The sequence below is a fragment of the Tenrec ecaudatus genome, chromosome 7 (assembly GCF_050624435.1).
Source record: "Tenrec ecaudatus isolate mTenEca1 chromosome 7, mTenEca1.hap1, whole genome shotgun sequence".
NCBI classification, from domain to species: Eukaryota; Metazoa; Chordata; class Mammalia; order Afrosoricida; family Tenrecidae; genus Tenrec; species Tenrec ecaudatus.
The window spans coordinates 114,959,722-114,984,571 of record NC_134536.1 but is presented as its reverse complement, the minus strand read 5'-3'; the positions used below and the strand labels follow the sequence as shown (position 1 = coordinate 114,984,571).

Genomic DNA, 24,850 nt, shown 5'->3' with positions numbered 1-24,850 from the left:
TCGTCTCTTTAGTCCTGTTCTTTGGCATCTTGCTATTGTTAAATGTCTTGAGGCAGCTCTACATCACAGTGACCTTGAGCACTCCAGCATGAAACATGCACCCATGTACCCCAGAATGCTTCGTCCTACATCATCCTCACTATCCCTGTTAGGTTTAGCCCATTGTGCAGCCACGGCATCAATCCATCTCAACGGTCTTCCTCTTTTTCGATGACCCTGCACTTTATTGAGCATGACGTTCTTTTCCAGGGACTCATCTCTTCTGATAACATGTCCTCAGTAAATACATGAAACCTCACCATCCTCACCTCTAAGAAGCATTCGGGTAGTACCTTTTCAAGACAGATTGGTTTATTCTTTTAGCAGTCCATAGAATTTTCAATATTCTTCCCCAACAGATGTGTTAGGCTAGGATCTCTAAGGAAGCAAAACCAGTGATGCTTGTATGTATACAGGAAGAGATTTCTATTAGGAAATGGGCCACACTGTTGTAAAAGTTGGTACATCCAGTCAGGTCCAAGTCTGTGGGTCAGATGTAAGCTAAAGGCTTCTCCTGACTACTATAGCTGCAGAGGTTGATGAACAGGAAACAGAATGATGAAGAAGGAAGACCACAGACTGGTGGATGCTGAGCTGAATGAATCCAAAGGCAGTCAAATGAATCCAGTCTCCTGATGGCTCCTAGGATGGCAGGCAAAATAATAGGAAGTCCACGAATGAGAGGCAGGATCCAAATCCAGCAGTAGAAGTCCATTCAAACAAACAAACAAACAAACAAAAACTAAACTCATTGCCATTGAGTCCATTCTGACTCATGGTGACCCTATAGGACAGAGTAGAACTGCCCCTGCGAGTTTCTGAGACTGTAACTCTTTATTGGAATAGTGAGCAGACCTTGCAGAATGTGCGCCAATGGTAACCATTATGTCAGTAGGGCAGAAGCTCACTAGCTTCCATAAATTGTAAATTTATACAAAGATTGGCCACACTCTAAATGAAACCTCCTTTAATCATATCAGGAGTGTGACCAGCTTCAGGAGAGCCCCGGCAGTATAATGAGTTACTTCTTGGGCTGCGAGGCACAAGTTAAGCAGTTCTAAACTACCAGTTGCTCCTCACAAGAAAGAGGAGATCTACTCCTGTGAAGACTAGCAGTCTAGCAAACCCCACAGGAACCCTTCAGCTGTCATGGCAGGTGCTAGGTGTTGGTAATCACTCGATGGTAGTGGATATGTAACAGCTGCACAACTGCTGAGCTGCTTCACAGAAGATCCCGTGAGGGAGTTGACCATGCTATAGGTCATGTCTTGGGAAAATCTGGCCCACCAAAGTTAACATAAAACAACTATCCCAGCCATAGTCCACATGTATCCGTTCTTCCTTATTCTTTGTCCAACTTTCACATACATACGAGGTAACTGCAAATGCTATGGATGGGTCAGGCACTCTGAAGAGTGTCTTCGTAGTGATACTCTTGACTTTCAACACTTTAAAGAGGTGTCTTGACTGATACCTCCAAGAACATTGACTGTGGATTCAAGGACGATTACATCTTTGATAATGCCAATCTTTTCCTCACTTATCATTGCATTGGTTATGTGTCCATTTGTGAGGATTTGGGTATTCATGACATTAAGTTGTTCTTCATATTGAGGCCTGCAGTCCTGGATCTTCATCAGCAAATGCTTCAAGTTCTCCGAGCTTTCGGTCTGGGAAAAGCTGAGTGCGTTCTTTCCTTTTAGATTTCTAGCTCTAAGTCTTTGCACATTTCATCACAATACTCTGATTTGTCTTCTTGAGCTGCTATTTGAAATTTCCTTTTCAGCTCTTTTACTTTAGCATTTCTTCCATTTGCTTTGGAAAATCAAGAGCAAGTTTCAGAGTGTCTTCCACTTTGAGCTTTACCTTCTTATCTTGTAATGACCTTTTCCCTTGCTTTATTTATCATGTTCTTGATGTTCTCGCACAACTTGCCCGGGCTTCTTTCATTTGCTTAATGCTTTAAGTGTGTTCTTGGGATACTTTGAAAACTCAGGTGGGATATATCCAAGGCTATATTTGAGCCTCATGGGCTTGTTCAAATTTTCTTTAGCTTCAACCCGAATTTACATGTGAGCAATTGATAGACTGTCCCATAGCGGATCCCTGAGCAATTGATAGACCGTCCCATAGCGGATCCCTGGACGCATTTTGTGCTCTGATATTGAGCTTCTCCATTAGCTCTTCCTGCAGTTACCGTCAATTTGATACCCATGTATTCCCTCTGGTGGGGTACATGTGCACAGTCTCTGTTTGGTTGTTGAAAAGAATTTTGCAAATAAGAAGTTATTGGTCTTGCAAATTTCTGTCACATGACTTCAGCTGTATTTTTTTACAAGGTCGATATTTTCCAATCACTCTCCCTTCATATTTGTTTCCAATTTTCTAATTCTAACTGCCAATAATTATCAGTGCATCTTGAGTGCATATTTGATCAATTTGGTAGACCTATTCAATGTCTTCATTACAACCTTTAGTGAATGGTGTATAAAGTTGGAACCATAGTTGTATGAGCTGCACTTTCTTATAGGATCATAATTATTGGTTTATATCACATCAAAACAGCAGCTTTAGTGGCTTGAAGGGACTCCGATCATGTTCTTTGAACTTGAGCAACAAAAGGAAGTCCCACAAAGCCAGATCAAGGCCACCTATATGCGGTAAGGTTTCCCGGGGAGTGTGCTCCTTTTGACAAATGAGTAGGTGAATGGTCCTGAAGGAAAAATTCCTTGGCACAACTTTGCTGGGAATTTTCTCACCAATGCAGTTTTCAATTTTTTAAAATTTTCTGCTTAAAACACCCCTGTGGTCATCATTTGTCTTTCCAGAAAATCTGTGAAGATTACCTCTTCGGAATTCCAAGGAACAATTGGCATAACCTCCTCTGCCTTGAATTTAACTGGCAACTAGGTTGACTTGGAAGCTATGGTTTTTCTTTTCTTTTTTTTAAAATCATTTTATTGGGGGCTCGTACAATTCTTATCACAATCCATTCATACATCCATTGTGTCAGAAACATATGTACATTTGTTGCCATCATCATTCTCAAAACATTTGCCTTCTACTTGAGCCCTTAATATCTGCTGCTCATTCCCCCCCCCCAATTCCCCCACCTCGTGAACCCTTCATCATTCATACATTATTATTGTTTTGTCATATATTACACTGTCTGACGTCTCCCCCTGCCCTCTTCTCTGCTGTCCCTCCCTCAGGGAAGCTATGGTTTTTCAATAGACATTCATTTTGAAGATATCCTACAAAGGCTAATGCAAGTGTATTACTGAGAGAACGTATCTGCATGCACCCACTGCTTACAGAGTGATGTACCAACACAGTTTAGAGTTAGCCCCTGCATGTATGAACAGGAATCCTAGTAGTATTACTTTTTAACTTGGCCTTTACATCTTATTACAAACATTTCCAAATAATTGTGGTGGAGGTTTCATTTCCCATTCTGTGCGGTGAGTCATTCCATCTTTAAAATACAGTGTTTTGAAGTACTTTGTATGTTACACATATCCATCAACTCTAGGTTTTCCTAATATTGTAATATAGACAGCACAGAAGACAAAAGTCCAATGCCATCTTACTTAAAAATACTCGGGTCTGGTTTAATCAGAATATTAATTTACCAAATTATTGCTTATATTTCATTTCTAAGAAATAAATTTTCATTGAAAATCACTTGTTGAAATAGGATTATTAAAAGAAATACTAAATTTTAATATCATGTGTTGATCATTCTTATTGAATTAAATTCATTGTAAACCATTAGAGTAACCCAATCTATTGTAAAATTTCATTATAAATACAAATTTTATTTAGGATACTCATGAAAGGTTAATTTTTTTCAGAAATTACTTATACTTTCACTTATTTTTTAGAAGCATAAATAATTCTGATTCCTACTCATGGCCACCCTGGAGAACTGGGTAGAACTTCCCCTGAAGGTTTCTGAGATTGTGACTTTTTAACAGAGTAGAAAGCCTTGACTTTCTCCCATGAAGTGGCTGGTGTTTTCCAACTGCAGATCTTGCAGTTAGCAGTCACACGTATGACCATTACGCCACCTTATCTAGCAAAAAATATCTCAAATATTTTAAAGGAAAAAAGTTAAAACAGCATAAACTAGAAACTCTGATTTCACCAGACATATCTATATTTCAAACAATGGAACAAAAAACAAAACCATTTTTGTAAACAATTTATATAAATAAGAATATCGGTAGCCAATTATCTAATTATTATACATCTACCTGGTCATCAACAATAAAAATTCCTATGGACATAAACAATCCTATTTAATCAAACCCCCCATATTTCATCTTCCCTCAAATATACCCAGATTGTGGGCAATTCTCATGCTAACTCTCAGAAACCAATACCGTATTCTCCTGACTGTGGTAACTCCACCATATCATTTTGAAAATGAGAGAGAAGAAATGTTTAGAATTAAAGCATTTATTAATATAGATAAAAGAAATATCTCGAATAAAATCATCTGGTCATCACAGTGCTCACGCTAGGTCACAAAAAAAAATGCAGACTTCTCTCCACGCTCCAAACTGCTTTGTTCGTTGTTCATGTTTGAAAATGGAGAATGTGTTAGGACTACAGTAAAGCTGTCAGGTGAGTAGCTGTTAGGTAGCAAATGTTGCAAACAAAGAGGATGCAGGAGTTCCCCTGTGCCTCATCATAATCAAAGAACACACTGTTTATGTAATTACCCTCAACTCAAAGTCCCTCTCTGTAATGCCAAGCCTCCCATGCCAGGGAGATTACTGAATCTGCATAAGCAACAAAGGAATTCTACTTACTCATGGAAGCGCTATCTCTTCAGAGAGTTAACTATGCACCAGTTTATATGTTAGTTGGATTTATTTTGTGGTAATTTAATGGCCCAGTAAAGAGATGAGTTTATAACTGGTTCTAACAATGATCACACTTGTAAATAGATTTTAGAAGAAAAGAAAAACCAGTGCCAGAAGTACAGTTTAAGATTAAGAATACTGCTTGGTGAAGATGTCTGTTGATAGTCTAGTTTCACTGCGCCAGTGATATGACTCAGATGAGAATGAATCAAACAGATCCAGGAAGAAAGTTGGTATGATTTTATTCACCAACTCGCACAGATAATGGGCCAGCATTAGCTGTAACACGAAAGGAAAAGGTAATGCCAAATACCACATTTTGAGAGACGAAAAATCTGTAGTTATTGCTTACAAATTGAGTCACTCCTAAAGACAAATCTGACATTTACAGTATTTAATTTAGAGAAAACATACTTTTCAATGCTCAGTAGGAAGTTGTTGTCAGTCACATTTAAAACCATCACCTCTGAAACTATCAGAGGATTATTAAAACAATAAATACAGTTCTACTTTGAAGTTTTGCTTTATAAATTGCTGAATGTGTTGGCTTCACCCTGAGAAGAATTACATGAAACCTTTAATGGCAGATCTAATTCACTCAACACACACTGGGAACGTGACGTGCCACTCCTGGTGTCTGCAAAAAAAATTGGAAAGAAGTGTTACAGGTCTGTACGAAAAAATAAATAGCATATAATTGCAAATCAAATAAAAAGAATCACAATGGCAATGCTAGCTTTCTTTTCCCTCTTACCTTTATCCTCTGGCTAAGTTTAGATTTCACAGTCAAGAGGACAAATAAAGACACGTCCATATCACTAGCATAATACAACGGAATTTCCACATGGGAAAGAGCTGGACCTGAACTGTTGGATCTGAAGTGCCCTCAGGAATTTTACCCAGGTCTCTGCCTCCATCCATAAACGTGGCATGTCAAATCATCATACCTCAGAGAAGATGCTGGAACAAAAGAAGTACTTTTCTCTTCAGTAAATGATGACTTGAGATCCCATTAGCAGTTAACATTGCATCATAAAGACAAGCACGGCATGTGGTTTAGCAGCAATTCAAAAGGTATGAGGAAAAGAAACAGAACAAAACCTTCTATGAGTCAGAGGCCACAGCTATTCTACAGGAATCACCACATCCTCCTTCCTAGAAAAATTATACAGCAAACGTTTGCAGAACACTAAGGCTAAAGCCGTCTTTAATGTTGAAATAGGTACTCACCTCTGCGAATCCAGAAACCATGACAGCCTTCGTCTCGTCCTCATGAAGCTCCAGGTCACAGTTCAGAATCCAAGCGCCGTGTACGATTCCTCACCCCGAGGCACCCTGCGTACAGTGTACACAGGATTGTACACCTGGTGTACAGCGGAGTTGGCTGGCCGGAAGGTAACTAGCAAATGAAAGGCTCTAACTCCCAAAAGACCACACCATCAGGATTGAGCGCCAGCCCAAGAACAGCCATTGTCAACAAGTGGTGAAGATGTTGGGGCTGCAGGCAACTCAGTCAGCAACAGTCAGCCAAAGCAAATTAGTTGGGTAACAGCAATTTCATCCAAAAGCTACTTTGGTTTAAAATAAATACTCCTTCTTGTTGTTTTTCAACTAATGATATTAGGGGTCCCTGATGGTACAGTGGCTAAGCCTTGGGTTGAACCACAAGGTCAGCAGTTTGAAAAAACTGGCTGCTCTGGAGAAGAAAGATGAGACTTTCTACTCCTGCAGAGTAATAGTCCTGCAAACCCAGAGTGGAAGTTCTGACCTGTCCTATGGGGTTGCTGTGAGTTGTATTCAACTCTATGGCAGTGAGTTTTTTGAGTGAGTTGCCTCCATACTGCTTAATGGCCCCTCCTGCACAATTGCTCAAGATTAAACCAGAGTAATTTGTGAGAAGTTAGGAAAGCTTATTTCCTACAATTGAGGGTTCTGTAAAGCAACCTGGTTATCCATTCCTTGGCACAAAAAGGAAACTGTAATCAGACAAGTGGAACCTTTATTTTAAAATGAAAAATCCCACAAAACACTAAAAAACCCAAGCCTTAGTGATGGTGTTGTCAAAGAATATTGAACATACCATGGTTTGTCAAAAGAAGGAATAAATCTATTTTGGAAGAAGTACAGCCAGATGCTCCTTGAGAGTAAGGATAAATAAGAGTGTGTTTCACCTCATTTAAAGATGTTGGCCCCCAAAGAGACCAATTCCTGGAAAAGGATATCATATTTGGTCAAGGAGAGGGTTGGAGGAAAGGAGGCAGACCCTCTGTGAGATGGACTGACACAGAGCTACCACCACAGGCTGTAAGGATGGCACAGGACCGCGCAGGTTTCCATTCTGTTGCATACAGGACTACTGTGCAGCAGAACAATGCAACAACACTTAACAGCGATGCAACACCACCACCTGTATTGGACAGGGTTCTCTAGAGAGACAAACCAGATTGCTAGTAATTATATATAAATATATTTATAAAGATAGATATATAATTCAAGAAACAATCCGTTAAATAATATAGATAGAAAATACAAGAAATTAACAGTTAAGTTATAAAGCAGTGAGATACTAGCAGTCCTACAAGTTTTTGAGAGCTGCCAGTTATTAGTCCCCTTCTGTAGAGAGAGCTGGGCTATATATACCCAGGCAGCAAACTGCAGGCCAGGTCCCCAACTGTCATCAACTGTCGGTCCCCAGCTCCAGAGATGAACATTCCAATCGTGTGGGCTTAAAGGGACCTCAACTTACAGCGACACAGTCCACATGCTAGGCATCCCACAGGTAGTGTACCCCTTTAAACTGAGGCACAGAACAAGCAAGCCACTTATCCCTCTGCCCTTCAGTTAATCCTACTTGTGTTTATCCGCCAGGCTGGTACAATAAACTATAGCACCACCAACAACAATGGGATCCTGGTGGCACAGTGATTTAAGCATTCCATTGCTACTTGAAAGGCCAGTGGTTGGAAACAACCAGCCACTTGTAGGGAGAAAGATGGGGTAATCCGTCTCCATGAAGACTTACAGCCTTGGAAATTCTATGGGGCAGTTCTGCTGTGTCTGATAGCGAACCCTGTGACCACAAATTTCATATTTGTTTGACTGTGAAACAACAACATGCAAATAAACTACAATTCAGGCAAAGACTGGAATATAACAGCCATCAAAAATCAACCTGCAGGATAAGAAGAAAAGTTCCTGAAATCTGATTGAACCACAGGATGTTTCTGCAAGCTGTTTCTTTCTCATGTAACTATGTTCACCTGGTATACCTCTTAGCTAGGATTTACATACATGATACACTGGGTGTTGGATGTTCAAATTTGCCAACACGATAAATAACACAAAGAAAAAATATTAGATAAAAATGATTAAATAGAATAAAGTCACATTCCCCCCAAAAGCAAATTCTGAGCAATAGGAAAACAGTGGGGGGGGATCAGGGATATGATTTAACAAAGTTGATGATACAGAAGATGCAGCTGATTTAAATCACGTTCGTTCAAATTGCTATAACCAAAACTTCTTTGACCAGCTCATGGCCTATCAAGAGCTGCAACATGCACCCGTATGTGCTCACATGCTTTTTGATGTAGATGTATTACATACATGCATGTTAATGGTGAACGTAAGGATGACATACTAAGCCCAGTAGTCACTGAAGTTTTTCTAAAATGTCCTTAATTCTAAAAGAAAGGATTTTCTATCATACTTGTATTAGTTATACTTGTTGCATTATATGTTATTGTCTATAGCCCAAAAGCATATTTTCCTATTTAAACATTTTTCATAACTATCCAGACATGTATCATTCAGAAAAATAATCTAAGCTCCCCTCCTCTGGTCAAAACCAATTCTTTCTCCTTTTCTCTGCCTACCACTTAGAGTACAAGTGCTGTCTAATATACAATAAGATTTAGATTCCTTCTTTCTTATTTACCCATATCCAATTAGTCTCCCAGGCCTGCAGATATCTTCTTATTTCCAATCAACCCCATAACCCCACCCCAACTGTGAATGCTCTTCATGGCTGTGGAGTCGAATCTTATTCATGTCCACCCTATAAGGCAGAGCAGAGCTAGCCCAGGGAGTGCTGAAGGCTGTAAATCTTTACAGAGCAGACTGTCATATCTCTCTCCCAAGGAGAGGTTCACGGGTTCAACCGCTGACCCTTCAGGTAGCGATGACCGAGAACCCCACCAGGGCTACATTGTGGAAGTTGTGGTTGGTGAGGGTTGAGCTGGTGCATAGTGAGTGACCCCATGTACTACAGATTGCAAACACTGCCTGGTTCTGTGATAGATAACAGAGCTCGGCTGACTGCTGTGTGACCCTGTCCTTCACCTTGACCTTTTACTTACCCATTCTCTTCTGCCAGAGCTGGCTTTCTGAAATGAGTGTCTGAACATATCATTTCTCTCTTTAAAATGACTTAATGGCTCCCTCACGTTCAGACAGATTTCTGAACTCTTAACAAAAACATGAAAGATCCTTTTGGATTTGACCTCTACAGCCCACTCTTGAGTTTCTACCTTCTGCACAATGTAGATCTTCGGCACGCTGAACCATCTGAAGACCTTCCCAGATTCTCCTGTTTCTTTTACTTCTGTGCTTTGAGACATATGAAATCCTCTTGTCTTTATTGCCTCAAGAAACTGCCAAACCTATTTATTTTCCAGAATTTGACCCAAAAAACACCCAGTGTTAGCATTTGACTGATTCAATGAGTCATCAAACCTAGCTAGGGTTATAAGAATCTTCTAGACTTTTCAGTTCCTTCTCGGTCTACCTCCAAAGCTGTATGCAATGTTATCGACAGACTCATCTGAATCCTCAAGGCCACGGGATGACAAATTAACCTTCATTTTAACTTCAACTGGTAAAATGTTTGCCACAAAATGTATACTCAGTAGGTGCTGTGTATTGAATGACTGAAAATATATAATTCTTAAACACAGTGATAAATTCTTTAATCCGATTAAAATGAAGACGCCAGTTGTTAGAACTGAGCCGGATGGAAGTCAAATGGATATAACCTGCCACTTAGAAGGTAAATTAGGCTGATGCTTGCATAAGTGGCCAATATCAGACTTAAAATCCAAAGAATTGGCATGTGGGTATCCGCATGTGAATTGTACTTTAAAATAGTATAATAATAATATAATAATTTCTAAATGAAATACAAACATTGTCCGGAATTTGAATTCCCAGAAACCGTGTTCATATTTATCAATCTGCTTATAGTGCTGAATCATCATCAGATTGCCATAAGCTGGGTTTAATTAACTTGAAAACATTTTTCTAAGAGCTTCTGTTCTTTCAACTTAAGCCCTGTTAATTTCCTTGGCTGCCACACTAGAGACCAAATCTAGTGACTACAGTCTTTTTAGTGGTGCCAAGCCATTCCTTATAAATGTCTAAAACCAGTATTCACATGCAATGACACAGCCTTTATTTCTTTTGTCACCAAATCTATAAACTTCCATTGTCTTGGCTTCTGAAGCTTTTTCACGAGTGGTAAAGCACAAATGTCACAAGCTGATAGTCTAAAAACATTTCTATTAGTTGTCAAGATAACAGAATAGTTTGTAATACTATATAGTCTTACATGGAAAAGAATATAAGCCAAAAGATTTATATCCAGAGAACAGGGTGAAGCTCCAGATGGTTATTCATTACTTTCTAAACAGAGGCTCTGTCCTGGCCTACAATGCTTGGCTTCCTTTTCGCCACTCAGCAGAGAATATAGGGACGTGAGAGAAAGGGTTAAAGGATCCCTGTCTTACCTTCCGGATCTGGGTTGCTGGGAATACCAGAGGGTAAAATACTTGGTTAGTTAAAGAGCAGAGATGACATTTAAACTGTTCTCTCCCACTGACATTTTGCTTTTCATTTGTCTATTGAAGGTGTGTAATTTCGGCTTTTATTTGTTCATGCTTTTATGGTCTATACCCCCCTGCCCGTTTCTTTGACAAAATCTTTATATTTCTCTAATCACTGAATTCAACACACACAATGACTGCTCGAAGGAGAAGGTGAAGGGAGAGTCCGAAGGCTGAATCCGAATGGGCCATGCTGTCTATGATGGAAATAGATTCTAATGCAGGGCCTCTGGGCAGAGGGAAGTCTCCAAGAAAGCTGGAAAAAGCCAAGGGAGAACAAAGTGGCCACTGTGGCCACTCTTGGCCACCACGAGGGACCGTCAGCCGCTCAGGCACTACTGTTCCCAAACACTTCACTGTTTAATCTTCCTTCTCTGATCAGATTTCATTAACAGAATCCCAGCACGACTTCTTTTCCAAGTAAATGCATGCTATCTGCGTGGTACTACGGTTTACACCAACTCAAAGATGAGTTCGTTCTTTACAGCACTATTCCTAGGGCAAAATGGACTATGGCTTCGTGGCATCGATTTTGTCGAGCTCTCGGTTCCTTTGCCCCTTTGCTCAGTTCCTCGTCTCCATCCACGTCTGTGACTGGCCTACTTCCTCCTGCTCACCTCCCACAGGTGCACACAGAGTACATTCTGTGTGGAATGAGAACTTAAACCAGCACGCCTAGTCTCATGTCCAGTTACCATGTGCTATAACCCTTGCTCAGATACATTGAGCGCACACCATTCTTCCTGACTTTTCTCCATGTTCACTGAGTGCCCTCACGCACCTTTCGTTCTGGAGGCCCCGGGGAGTGCACGTGGTCGAGGCACTTGTCTGCTCTCTGTCCTGAAAGTAGGAAGTTCAATCTACCCAGAGGGGCCTCCGGGAAGAAAGGCCCGGTGATGTACTTCTTTAACAATCAGCCACAGGAAACTCTGCTGAGGACGCTTCAGTATGAATGGAATCACCTTGCCAGCTGTCACGTTAGAGCTGTTTTTATTGAAATCCTGGCCTGACAAAATTGTCTGCTAACGACAGTATTTCTACCCAAACGACACCTACCTTCTATGTTTCCTTAGCAGGCAAGCCCTTTCCTTCTCCACACTCCTCACCAGTACTGAGGTCATTGTCATATTGCTACGTGCCATGGTTACAAATTGGGCTGCGATCTGCATGGTTGACAGTTTGAAACCACCAGCAGCTCCACAGGAGAAAAAGAGGACTTTCTATTCTTTTTAAAAAAAATCATTTTATTGGGGGCTCATACAATTCTTATCACAATCCATTCATACATCCATTGTGTCAAGAACATATGTACATTTGTTGCCCTCATTCTCAAAACATTTGCCTTCTACTTGAGCCCTTAATATCTGCTGCTCATTTTCCCCTTCCCTCCCCAGTACCCCCTCCCTCATGAACAGTCACATATTATTCACATATTATTATTATTATTCACATATTATTATTATTCACATATCATTCACATATTATTATTATTTTGTCATATGTTACACTGTCTGAAGTCTCCCCCTGCCCTCTTCTCTGCTGTCCCTCCCTAAGGGAGGAGGCTCTGTGTAGATTCTTGTAATCAGTCCCCCCTTTCTACCGCACATTCTCTCCACCCTCCAGGCATCGCCACTCTCACCCCTGATCCTGGAGGAGGGCTTTCTGTTTCCATAAACACTTCCAGTCTCAGAAACTCCCAGGGGGTCACCAGGGTCAGCACTGACTCAAATGCAGCAAGTGAGAGGAGGATTTCGTAAAATGTTGACTCCAAGACCTTCCCCTTTCAATTCAGTGTGTAGCTCATACCCTGCCTCTAAAGTAGTTCTTTCCGTTATTTTGTTCTTGAAAAACTCACCATCAAAGAATAAAGCTTGCTTTTTATATTTATAGTCACAAGGCACCTCCTACACAAACTCCTCCAGTACTTAATGACTGCCCCGCGCATCGGTGCCGTATTTGGACATGTTTAAATGAGTTTCCTATGCATGCTGCACCCCCTGCGAGGAATGCATTGCACGCATCTGCTCCTGCAGATGAAGATGAGGAGTTTCAGAGACGCGAAGGTTCTACAGCTGGACTAGAGCAGCGGTCACCTGCAAACCCTCGCCCTCCGACTGCATGTCCAATCCACATGTGACATAAAAAGCAATAGATCCTGAACTATTATTTCATTTCCTAACCTAGTCCAGGAACTCCCATGGAAACTGATGGCAAATGAAGAATAAAAATTATACCTTAGATCTTATTTCTATCTATATAATCTGCTTGATATTTGGCACGGTAACCCTATCTAGCACAAAGGGTATGGTAGACCAATCATTTTCCACACAAATACATTCATGTTTTACCACAGAGTTTTAGCTGGAACACTTTCCCATTTCCTTTTCAATAAGGTGAGATTAAGTTCTTGCTGACAAATTGTATAAACTAGTACACGGAATGTTGAGCATGTCTTAGAATCAGTCAACCAATCCATATGTCTCGGGACATAATACACAAGGTAAGAGTCCAATGAGTATTTACTACCCAAGTCATTCAAGTCCCTCTACCCCATTAAAGAAGCTTTGTGTAGACCTCCTTGCTTCCTCTAACATCCAATATTTAGGTTCTGAGCCACTCAGCGGAACGCTTTCTGATAAATTGTAGTAGATCCTTAACTATCATATCATTCCCTGACCAAATTATCTCTTTTAAAATAGAAAAGTTCTCTTTGGACAAGTATGATTGATGAATTAAATGAAATCTGCTGATCTTTAAATGCTGACTGTGAGTGGTAGGATTAAAACAGGGCAGCAAACTCTAATTTCTAAAACGCATCGGAAGCTAGGACACTGGGTATAAATATTGATATTAACGATTTAGATGTAATACTGCCTCATCATATGTTTCTCTGACCAGGTTTTGTTAAACATATGTGCTCAGATTGCTAGCTATGAAACAGTGTAAACGTGGCTATTGCCAGCAACACACTATGATATGTGCATTCACCCCTAGTTTGTGTGGACATGACTGCCTGCGGTTGTGGTTCAGGGCCCACGCAAATTTCCTGCTAGCCAAATTCTTCCTGGCTTTTAAAAGATCCAATATTTCCATATTTTTTTGTTGTCCCACAAAGAACTTCTACAACATTGAATCCTCAAAGCTGGGAGTCACAGGACAGATATGGAGCATGTGAGAAGAGAAATCCAAGTAGCCAAAGACTCTCATGACAAGAATAGAACCTGACCCCTCAGAGCTGAATGACCCAGGTACTCACAGGTTCTCCGCGTGGTCCCTCCAGCCCCGGAGCGCCTGGTGGTCCTACTTCTCCCTTGTAAGTGAGTTGGTACAAAGAGATAGAGAAGTCCATTTCATATAAGTTTATTAAAACAATACTAAGCATATTAGAAACAGAGAGGAAAATAAAAATTATTTCTGGATGAAGGAATCCAGTATCAGGACATTTTTAGATGAAAACAGGTAACTGGGTTAATTTATAACATAATCCTGGTCTGATACATTCATCTTTTAGGAAAGTGTTTTAATCTTCAATCTAAATATGATCAAAATACCTTGTCAGCCTTTTTCATATTTACTTTCATTCTTATTTTAAAAGCCTTTGTTTTTGTTTGTCTGTTTTGGTTTGTTTGTTTTTAACCTAATTTGTCTTGACTCCCAAATAAAAATAAAAATGAATTTTCCTTACACATGGAGTTATTGATAAATTATTTCTTTTAAGTATTTGGTACTTAAATGTAGTATCTACTTATTTAAAATAAGCATTTTTAACATACATTTTAGGTATCTATAAAAATTATAATAATTTTCAGCTCATTTCCTCATAAACTCCTATGATCAAGTTGTTTAAACATTATATTTCATATCCAACTTTTAGAATTCAAAACGCTTTTCCAAAGGAAACAATTACTAGCATATACAATGCACAACAGTCACAGGTCAATAGAATTATAAAAAATGCATAGCTAAACTTAAACTGTAAATAAAATGTACAGCTCAATGAAACGATTAAAAAGAAAAACGCCTCTGGAAATCCACACACATTTTCAAGCATCGAGACTTTCTGAGAATGGCCAGTAAGAGTCATGTGTGTTTCTACCCGGCTAAGGGTGGTATCCCAGGAAAAGCTCACCGCAAACAATCATATCCCTCTTATGTGATGCCAGCCAGAAGATTTCATTCTCGTTGAGAGTAAGAGAGAAGGGAACTATAAAAGCATTGTTCTTGTAAATATCTCAGATGCTTGCTACAAAATAGGTTTAGGACAGAGAGCCTCGGAATGCAAGCGCCGAAGCACATTCCAGCGCTGCTCATAGTTGCGTATCCTAATAAATTCCCCTGAATTCCTCTGAAAGGTAGAAAATGAACCACAGTGAGAAGGCCCAATAAAACCTGACACAACCAGAACTTTAAAATAGTCAACCATACCATCTTCTGTAAACACTTATTTCCCACTCTCATGATTTCTTGCACTTCTTTAAGAGAGTGAGTGAGAAGTCAGAGGAAGTCAAGTCTTTCATGGATCTCAGCTTATTTACAAACATAGATGACCGTTGGTGGTTAGAGAGAGCTGTGAAAAACGTTTCTCTTAAATTAACTAAACGGAGAGGAGAAATTCCCTCTTGCCTTAATTCTCTTTTATTCATACCATACAACTGATTTTTAAAAAATAAACTAGTACTGGGTTATATTTCCCTGAATCATAAGAACCTCTGTCTTTAACACACAGAAGAAACTAATTTACATAGATTATCAAATAAGCCCAACCTTCTCATTTCCAATAATGTTGTACTTAGTACATGAGTTCACAATAGACTCCAAATAAATTTTAAATCTTTCCTAATTTTATCTCATGTTCAAATGTTTATTAAAAAGGTAAAGAATATCTAATATTGGTACATTTTCTCTTGCTCACTCACAAGACAAAGAAATCACACACACCTTTCTATCTGATAATTGGCAACTAAAAGGCTTCTTTATGTAAGAATGTAAAGGCGATAAAGGAACCCTGTGGCCCCATGGTTAAGACAAAAGAGGCAGTTGGAGCCCACCAGCCATTCTGTGAGAGCAAGGTGTGAGAGCGAGGCTGTACCTGTAAACATCCCCCCAAACAATAGATCCACCTCCACTCAGTCTGTTCCGACTCATAGCAACCCTAGAGGATGGGGTAGAGCTGCCCCTGTGGGTTTCTAAGAGTGAAACTCTTTACTGGAGTAGAAAACCTCATCGTCCTCTCACAGTGTGGCCTGGTGGTTTTGAACTGCTGACCTTGCGGTTGTTAGCAGCCCAAAGGATAACCTACTTAGCCACCAGGGCAACGGAGACAGCCTTGAAACTGCAGGAGGGTTGGGGGACAGTACTAACTGTTGTTCTATGTGATCACTGTGAGTCTAAATCAACTAGAGAACACTGCGTTGTTTTTTTGCCTGATTTTAAACTATCCATCAGAATGACCATGTACCTTTGGGTTGATCTCTAGGACAATGGGCCAGTGGTTGGCACTTTGTAATTCTCTTTTGTTTTAATTCTCCCATACCCATACCGTACAACTGTTAAAAAAACATTTATTACATTTAAGGGTATCGGGTTCTTTTTTCCCCCTGAATCATGTTAGGACATCTATCTTTTACCCACCGAACAAACCACTCACCCTTCTAATCTCCAATAATCATATACCTTGTAATAAGAGTTCACTATGGAGTCCAAAGAAATCCTAAATTTGTACTAGTTAATTTAATCTCATGATCAATGGTAAAAAAAATTTAATTTAATATTGGTGTATTTTCTCTGATGCTCACTCATAAGATATATAAACCATACATACCTTGAAGCCAGGACTACCCATTAAACCATCTTTTCCATGTCTTCCTGGTTCTCCCTGAAAAACACATACAGGTCTTTTAGTACACTTTTTGTATGAATAGTTTTTATTTTTTAATATAGGATTAAAATATTCCAGAACTTTTATACAATCAAACTCACAGCATGTCCAGGAAGGCCAGGAAAACCAGAATTCCCTTTTTCGCCTTTTGCACCCTGTATTAAAAATTAATAACAAAACAAACAACCCTTATAGTCATGCTTGAGAGTTATAAATCAAACTTCAACAAGAAAGGTAATAAGATAGCTTCATTATTCTGTGGCACAATTTTTGGAAATATAGCTTTTGTTGGCTAAGAAACTTTGAACAAAGCATTATTTTATGAGCCCAGTGCAGACGGTGTTAGACATTTAAAATGTTGATAAATGTAGAATTATTACGAACTTCTAAACATAGAAACTACATTTGGGCACAGTTTAAAAGTAATGGTTATTTCACATGTACAAAGAATATAATCTTCCATTATTGTGAGAAAATATAAAGACATAAATATAGATAATCAGTTAAAACATTTTAAGCAACTATCAATTTATAAGGAATATTTCCGTTTTTAAAAGTTAAAAATGATCAAGAACACAATGAATTCTTATAGAACACTCTGCATCGCCTAGCTACCATTGGTAAGCCTGCTGGTATTTACAATCACTGAAACGTAAAGTCACCACTGTAATAAACTGACAGATGGGCGGTGAGCCATGGGTCACAGCCACAAGTTAGCTTTCCCTTTTCTTTGTTCTTTACAAATCCAGGAGGGGGTTGCACCAAGACGAATCCTACAATTTTGGCTGAATTTCAGGTTTCTCTTTGCAGTAAGCTCACAGGAAAGACCAGTTTAAATCCCTCAGGATCTGTACTTCCCTTTTTGCCATACAATCCAGGTGATCCTTTGTCTCCTTTGGGACCCATGTCACCCTGAAAGATGGAATGTAAGTATGAATTTTAAAGAAACCTTACTCTTTGCCTTGTAACTTACAGGAGAAAAAAACAGTACAGATGATAAATAATAGAGTTTAATATGGCAAAGGAGCAATACAATTATTAAATGCTTATTTATAATAGGTTCATCTTCCAAGTTTATGAAGTAAAATACAGATAACATAACATAAATATAAATTTTAGCTGAGAGTTCAGAAAATTTGTATATGGTAGAAGTTACTCATCCATTTTTATTTATTATAAAATTATGACTGGAAATTTTAAAGAAAACGTCAGTTTCTTATGAACAATGACATTGATAGTAATCCAATTACCATATATACTCAAGTATAAGTTGATCCGAATATCTGCCAAGGCACCTAATTTTACCACAAAACTGCATAAAACGTGTGCTGAAAAACTTGTCTTATACACGAGTGTATATGGTACTTACTTGAATCTAGGTATATTTTACAAAAGAGCATTCAAGTGAAATAAATTATGCTAGCATTGAATTTAAACGAATCGGACATCCTCAACCTTTGATCCTGGTACCCCATGAAGTCCAGAAAACCCAGGAAATCCACGGTCACCCTGAAAGATTAAGCTGAAATTAATATTTTTTAAAGATTCACCCTGAACAGTAGCTCCATATAAAGATGTTCATCAATGGATGCATTAACAACACGAAAGCCCTCTCTCTCTGAAAGACCAATCTCCATTTGTGAGGATTTCCTGCATGGTCAGTGAGGGAAGAAGGATTTCTGAGCTTGAGAAGTCTTACCAAGAATCCTGACACCGTCTTAGTAAGCAGCCACCTGTTCTGTGAGGAACGAGGCACTGGAGCTACGGGAAGGACTAACTGACCTCACTCTGGGGGAAGGCATCCTGAGCTCAGGGTCCGTCAAAGAAGGAAAGGACTGAGAGTCACACTCTGGACTCTACAGGTTTCTTCTTAATTGCTGGTCTTATCAATTGTTCTATGTAAAAAAATCTGCTCATTTCTGTTAGGAAGATGAAAGGCTCTGAGTTATCTTCAAAACAGGAAAAATCCTAACAGTTAAAACTTATTAGATACAGGTTTAGTACTTTTTGAGAGAGATATATTGGGCCTTTTCCCCCCCTTTTTTAACAACAATTTCACTAGCAAATAATTCACATATCATACAATTCAAGAATTCAATCACATCAAGGAGAGTTGTACAATCATCCTTACAATTAGTTTTAGAATAGTACAATGATGATATCTTTAAGTATTTTCAATATATTTGCAATTAATCAGTCTATATATTATTTTGTATGTTTAGTACATGTAATATCCCACAGCAGAGACTTACCTCGATTTTTCATGGTTTATATGTTTTTATTTTTGTGTTATGCCATTGTAAGATAAAAGGACCCTGAAGATACTGTCGGGGAAGCATTGGGCACTAACCACAATATCAGTGGTTCAAACCCACTAGTCATTCTGTAGGAGAAAGGTGAGGCTCTCTGTTTCCACAATAATTCATAGCCCTGGAAACCCTACATCAGGTTGCTAAGAGTTGAAATGGACTCGATGGCAGTGGGTGTGTTTGTTGTTTGGGTTGTTAGGTGCTATCAAATAAGGTGACCTTTTTGGGAACAGATTTCCCCATTTAATTGACTGCTGCCTCCAGGGGCATTGAATCTGGATCCAAAGAAATGAAATGTTTGCTTTTTCATGATGTTGCTTATTGGTCCAATAGTGAGAACTGTTGTTTTCTTTAGTTGTTTTGCCATTGACTTTTGGTTTTCTATCAAGCGTCTCAAATTACCTGCTCAGTGTACAGACTGGGTAAGTATAGTGAAGTCATTTTGAACCACACAATCTACACTTGTTCTGTTGTAACGACTGCCTCGGTTTATGTATGAGTTCCCTGTGAGCACTGTGAAATGTTCTGGAATTTCCATTCTTCACAATGTTATCCATGAATGTGTTATGGTCCACAAAGTTGAAGGTCTTTGCATAGTCAATAAGACAAAGGTCAACATCTTTCTGGTATTCTCTACTTTTAGCCTATATGACATAAGTAAGACATTCCTCATTCTAAACCCTCCCTGAGTACAGTTAGAATTTATGGAAATTCCTATTGATAATACTGTTGTATCCATTTAAAAATTATTTTTAGAAAAATTTACTTGCATTTGATATTAATAATAATGTTCAATAATTTTCACATTCTGTTGAATCGCATTTATTATTGAACAAAAATCCCCAAGATATCCACTGCCATTGGGTTGATGCCAACTCATAGCAACCCTATGGATAGAGTTGTCCTTCTGGGTTTCCAAGGTTATCATTCTTTACAGGAATTGAAAGTCTCAGCATGGAGCCATTGGTGGGTTTGCACTGATGACTTAGCATGAATATAACAGCTAATTAGTCCACACAGCAGTACAGAGGGTTCAGGTCAACTCACTTCCTTGGAACAGTTAATATACTGCAAGTCCTTCAACTCATGTGGGCTGCCAAGTCCAAGGTCAAGGAAGCAGACAGCAGAGTCCTCCCTGGGGTGAGACAAGCAGACTGAGCCCAATAGTCAGTAGCTCAGGAGCTTAGTGAAGCAGGCCCAGATGGGTTATCAAAGACAACAGTGCAAGGCAACGGAATCCATCAGCCTCAAGCTCAAGTGATTGAAGCACCAGCAGTGTGGCAAAGCAGCTATCAAAAGAGCCTCGAGCTCTAGTGACATGATCCATGATTGGCCTGGCCCACAGGTAGTGTAGCTCACAGGCTGAGGCAGAGAACTAGCTAAAGTAACAGCACATACACTCCAGCACACCCCGATCATCAGAGAGCAAGGGGGTCACAGGAGATTTGCAGAGTCATTTATCTCTTTGTCCTTCAATCAAACTGCAACCTTATTAATCCCACATGTTCCTATTGACCAGGTTGGCATAATAAACCTACCTATCACACTTATGTACAACAGAATGAAACACTGCCTGGTCCTATGCCATCCTCAAAATTGTTCTTATGTTTGAACCCATCAAGCAGGTGGATTGGGGCTGCAAGCTGAGAATGCCAGAAAGATGTTTATTTGTGTTTTATTGACTATGCTAAGGCATTTGACTGTGTGGACCATGCCAAATGATGGATAGCCCTGAGAAGAATGGGGATCCCAGAAACTTCATCTTCTTATGAGGATCTTATACACGGGTTAACCTGGATCAATTATCCATATTTAACACAAAACACCCTCATAAGTTTCAAGACCATTCATCTTCACTACTTTGCAATTTTTTTATTCATGCTTTTCTGTGTCCTCAACTTCTGTTTTCTGGTTAGAGTATTCCCATTAGCCTACGGGATGTCCCATCAAAACCCAACAAAATATCCCCTTCCATGACCACATAGACCCTTTTGTTATTACCCCATCTGTCTATTTCCCATCTCAACATAAGTGCTTGAAAAATTTTTTTGTTTTTCATTTAAAATGATTTAATAAAATGAGAGTTCTCAGTTGATAATCATTTGCTAGACATGAGTTCTTTCTGATTTTGTAGATTCTGGGGGGGGGGGGGAATAAAACAACAAAATCTACATACATCCTATTGTTAGATATGTGAAGACCAAATGTTAAAGTCAGCAAGAAAGTGCATCTAATTTTAATTAGTGGAAATTCCTGCTGTAGGAGTCTTTGGAGAAAATCCACAAAATGAAACAGTTTAGGGAAAATATCCTAATGGAGAACAGTATTAGTGTGGAATAATCACCACAAAGTCACTGTAATGCCTGGAAAAAAGAGCCTGCATTGCCACAAATCCAGTCATTTCAGAGGTGAATATTTAATCTTCCCCCTTCTGAGAAACACAGAACCACATGTTAAAGGAACAACCAAGGAAAAGGCTTTAATTAATTCAATAGGTTGCTTTAAATAAAGAACTTTCTGGAACCACATAAAATCTGAAGGCAGAACTTGTGATTCTTGGCTATGTCAAATATGAGTTTATGTCCAAAGGAAAATAATCAACTTGAAATAAAATTATTACTGTATTGAAAACAGAAACTTTTGGCATATTTATAAATCTTACTTATCTTACCCAACAGAATGCATGACTTTGCAAAATTCATACACCTCTCTTTAAAAGACAGCACAATGACCCAAAATATTAGCGCAAGTAATTTAGGGTTAATAGAATTCTTGTTATCCTTATATTTTTAAATGATGCATATCTATCACCAAGAAAACATATTACAATGATCTTAATATGAGCAAATTTCAAAAGACCTTTTATGAAATTTCCCTCATTCACTCATTCTTCTCTGCAATAATTTTTACATATAGACATTCAGGCTTCCTTATTCACTCTCGGTGGAACTTCACCACACAGACAGAACAAGGTCTCCAGATAGCACCACTGCTCATCTGACATTGATTCATCCAGTGAGAAAAGGCTCCTGGTGAGCCCTGTTCGCCAATGGCCATTGACAAGTTTCTGAGCCCACACACCTTGGTATTGAACAGCATGCTCTTCAGGAGTCACCATCAGAGCTTTGTTGTTGTTGTTAGGTGCCATTATATGTGTTCCAATCCACACCAACCCTAACATAACTGAAGGAAATACTGCCCAGCCTTGAACCATCCTCTCAGTTGTTGCCTAATCTGTAGCCATTGTTGCAGCCATTAGACAAATCCATCTCCTTGCACCCTTCATAGTCTGTGCATGACTACGGCAATGGGTCACATTTTTGCGAGAGCACTTTACCTTTGCACCATCTCTCCCTGGTTCTCCTTTGAAACCTGGTAGTCCTTGAACTCCCTAAAGTAAACACAAAATAAAATTCCATGAATTCCCTTTTTTTCCCTAGTTCATTAGCAATAAAGATTATAAAATATACCAGACAGATCACATACTTGTATTCCTGGGGTTCCTGCCACCCCTGGTAATCCTATGATTCCCTGGTATCCCTAAAGAAAGATAAACAAGAAATCACAAATAGTTCATCATATTTACAAAGAGCAGCCCTCCCTTTCAAGATTCCTCCATTCCACAAATTTCTTACACTTACGATTTTACTTGTTCAAACTCACTGCAATTGAGTCCATTCTGACTCACGGTGACTCTAGAGGGCAGAGTATAACTTCCCCTGCAGGTTTTGAGGTTGCCCCTCCTTACAGGAGTTTAAAAACTATCACCTCTCTCGAGCAACAGCTGCTAGGTCAGATCTGCTGACTGCACAGCCCACTACACCACCAGAGCTCAGGGACTGTGGAAGGGTGTGGTGTGTGGATTAGCTCCTAATAAAATGGTTTGGGGAAAAATAGATATCAAACTAACAAAATGTGTCAAATGCCTAAATGTTTCACAAAGAATTAACGTCCTAAGGTCTTTATAAAATTCTGAAACAATGTAAAAGGTAAAAAAAAAAGAAGCAAAAACCCAAGTCTTATATAACTCTAGACTAATAAAATTGTCTCAAAATCCTAAAATTAAAAGAGGCGCATCATTGGGATGGAAATACAGAGCAAAGGTTGACAACTCCTAAAAGATGTTGTTCCCCATACTAGGAACAGATTCATGAGGAAAATACCTGAGAAGATTAAACAAATATAAAACGTCTTCAAACTACGTAATTAATGTCTACCTGAGTTAATCTCTAGAACAGAGTCATCACTGCTATTTGTCAGGTTAAGGCTATACAAGACTCTGCATCGCTCAGGTTTGAAAGTGGCTAATACTAAACCCCAAAATGAGATGAGCCGCTTTGGAGGAGTCAAACTTCTGAATATGGATCTTCTAGCCCTATCTCTGTAACTCCCACCAAAGGATTGGGTCTGTGTGACACTCATTTAGGGGACTGATCATTCATGAGGACCAACCTCCTGGCGACAGACGAGCCCTCTTTGAAGCAGGAACAGAGAGAAAAAGCCCGGCTTGAAGATCAGAAGAGCACGGTCCAGATCTCTGTCTGCAGTGGGGGAGGCTGAGGCCAGAGGCACCAGGGATAAGCGTGTGGAGATTCTGGGTCAGAGCGAGACGAGGCATGCCTAGACTATGAAACCATGGGACAGAGCCAGAGGCGGGTTTCCAGGTCAACAGAGGCAGAGGACAAGGGACAGCGAGGTGGGGACAGACTCACTGTTGGCTCAAGAGAGGTGCGGCTGTAGACTGTATCCTTACTATTGACAAATCAGGACTTCAGTAACCTTTAACTTCCCTATTAGCTCTCCACAACTGTGAGTATTGTCTGTGAGTTCCATGTGGCCATTGGAACAAGTGATCACACCTGGCATAGGAGTAGAGCGCCAAGAGAGAACAGGTGTCAGTAGGTAACGAAAGATGGAGCAAGGAGGCACGTCTGACTTCTGCCTCTTGGCAATAGGGAAGCCAGAGAAGGTCAGATATAGGTTCCCATACTATGTAAGGGACCATCTGACATATGCTCTGCTTCATTCCTCACTAGATCTTATAAGCTCTTTAGGAACTGGGCCTGAAGAAAAATATCACAACTTTTTCAGCAGGAGAAAAAGAGACCAATTCTCCACCCTGCACAGAGCAACAAAAATCTCCAGACAAGTTTTCAGGCCCTTAGTATCTATGCAGGCTTTTCCAAGGTCAACGTCAAGTTGATTTGGGCAGTCTGGAACCTAAAACCTCTTTAACTAATCTCTATGCAGTTCCATCTCCTTCACATCTGACCGACTGGTTCACGTTTCTGCAGACAGTATTAGTAACAGTGATCTCACCGATATGTGCAATTACAGCTTTCTTATTTATGCTTTCAGTTTCTTCCAGAGTAGCGATGACTGTGAGATGTCTATCATCTAATATCATCCACTCCTTCATATTCCGTTTTGTTTTTCACAGGATATGCTATTATGTCTTCTCCATAGTTTCTCCAAGTCTGCCCAATTCTCAAACATTCAGTTCACGGATGAGCAATGAGCCCCATGATCAACCTCTTCGTCCTCCGTACAAAACAACGTGCCACTTTCAAACCCATCCACAAGATCTGTTGGAACTTCCTCTCTCTAAAATCCACTAGATTATGTATCCCTTTTTGTTCAGGGTCCAGGTTACATTAACGTCTATCTTTGTAGCACTGAACACAGTACTTGAAACATTTTTTTGTTATTTATTAAACAATGGAAGAATTCACCTGAAAATCATCCATACTGTACACAATTCTGCAAAATCTCTTTCCCCTGAGAAAGCATTCACACGATGTTTATGCTTGTGTAGCTTCCAATAACAAATGGAAACTTGCAGCCATACTTTGTGATTTATGTCTTCCAATTCAG

General features: G+C 39.5%; 1 protein-coding gene across 1 annotated transcript in view; it reads right to left on the bottom strand.

Annotated features, from left to right (window-relative positions):
* Nucleotides 1-24,850, bottom strand: part of COL21A1 (collagen type XXI alpha 1 chain) — a 186,268-nt gene that overhangs the window by 43,807 nt on the left and 117,611 nt on the right. Inside the window, exons 11-17 of the mRNA XM_075554963.1 lie at nucleotides 22,463-22,516; nucleotides 22,314-22,367; nucleotides 18,123-18,176; nucleotides 17,528-17,579; nucleotides 16,769-16,824; nucleotides 16,611-16,664; nucleotides 14,046-14,099 (exon numbers count right to left, since the gene is read on the bottom strand). Coding sequence (XP_075411078.1) covers nucleotides 14,046-14,099; nucleotides 16,611-16,664; nucleotides 16,769-16,824; nucleotides 17,528-17,579; nucleotides 18,123-18,176; nucleotides 22,314-22,367; nucleotides 22,463-22,516 — 378 coding nt within the window. The remainder of the gene's footprint in view (nucleotides 1-14,045; nucleotides 14,100-16,610; nucleotides 16,665-16,768; nucleotides 16,825-17,527; nucleotides 17,580-18,122; nucleotides 18,177-22,313; nucleotides 22,368-22,462; nucleotides 22,517-24,850) is intronic.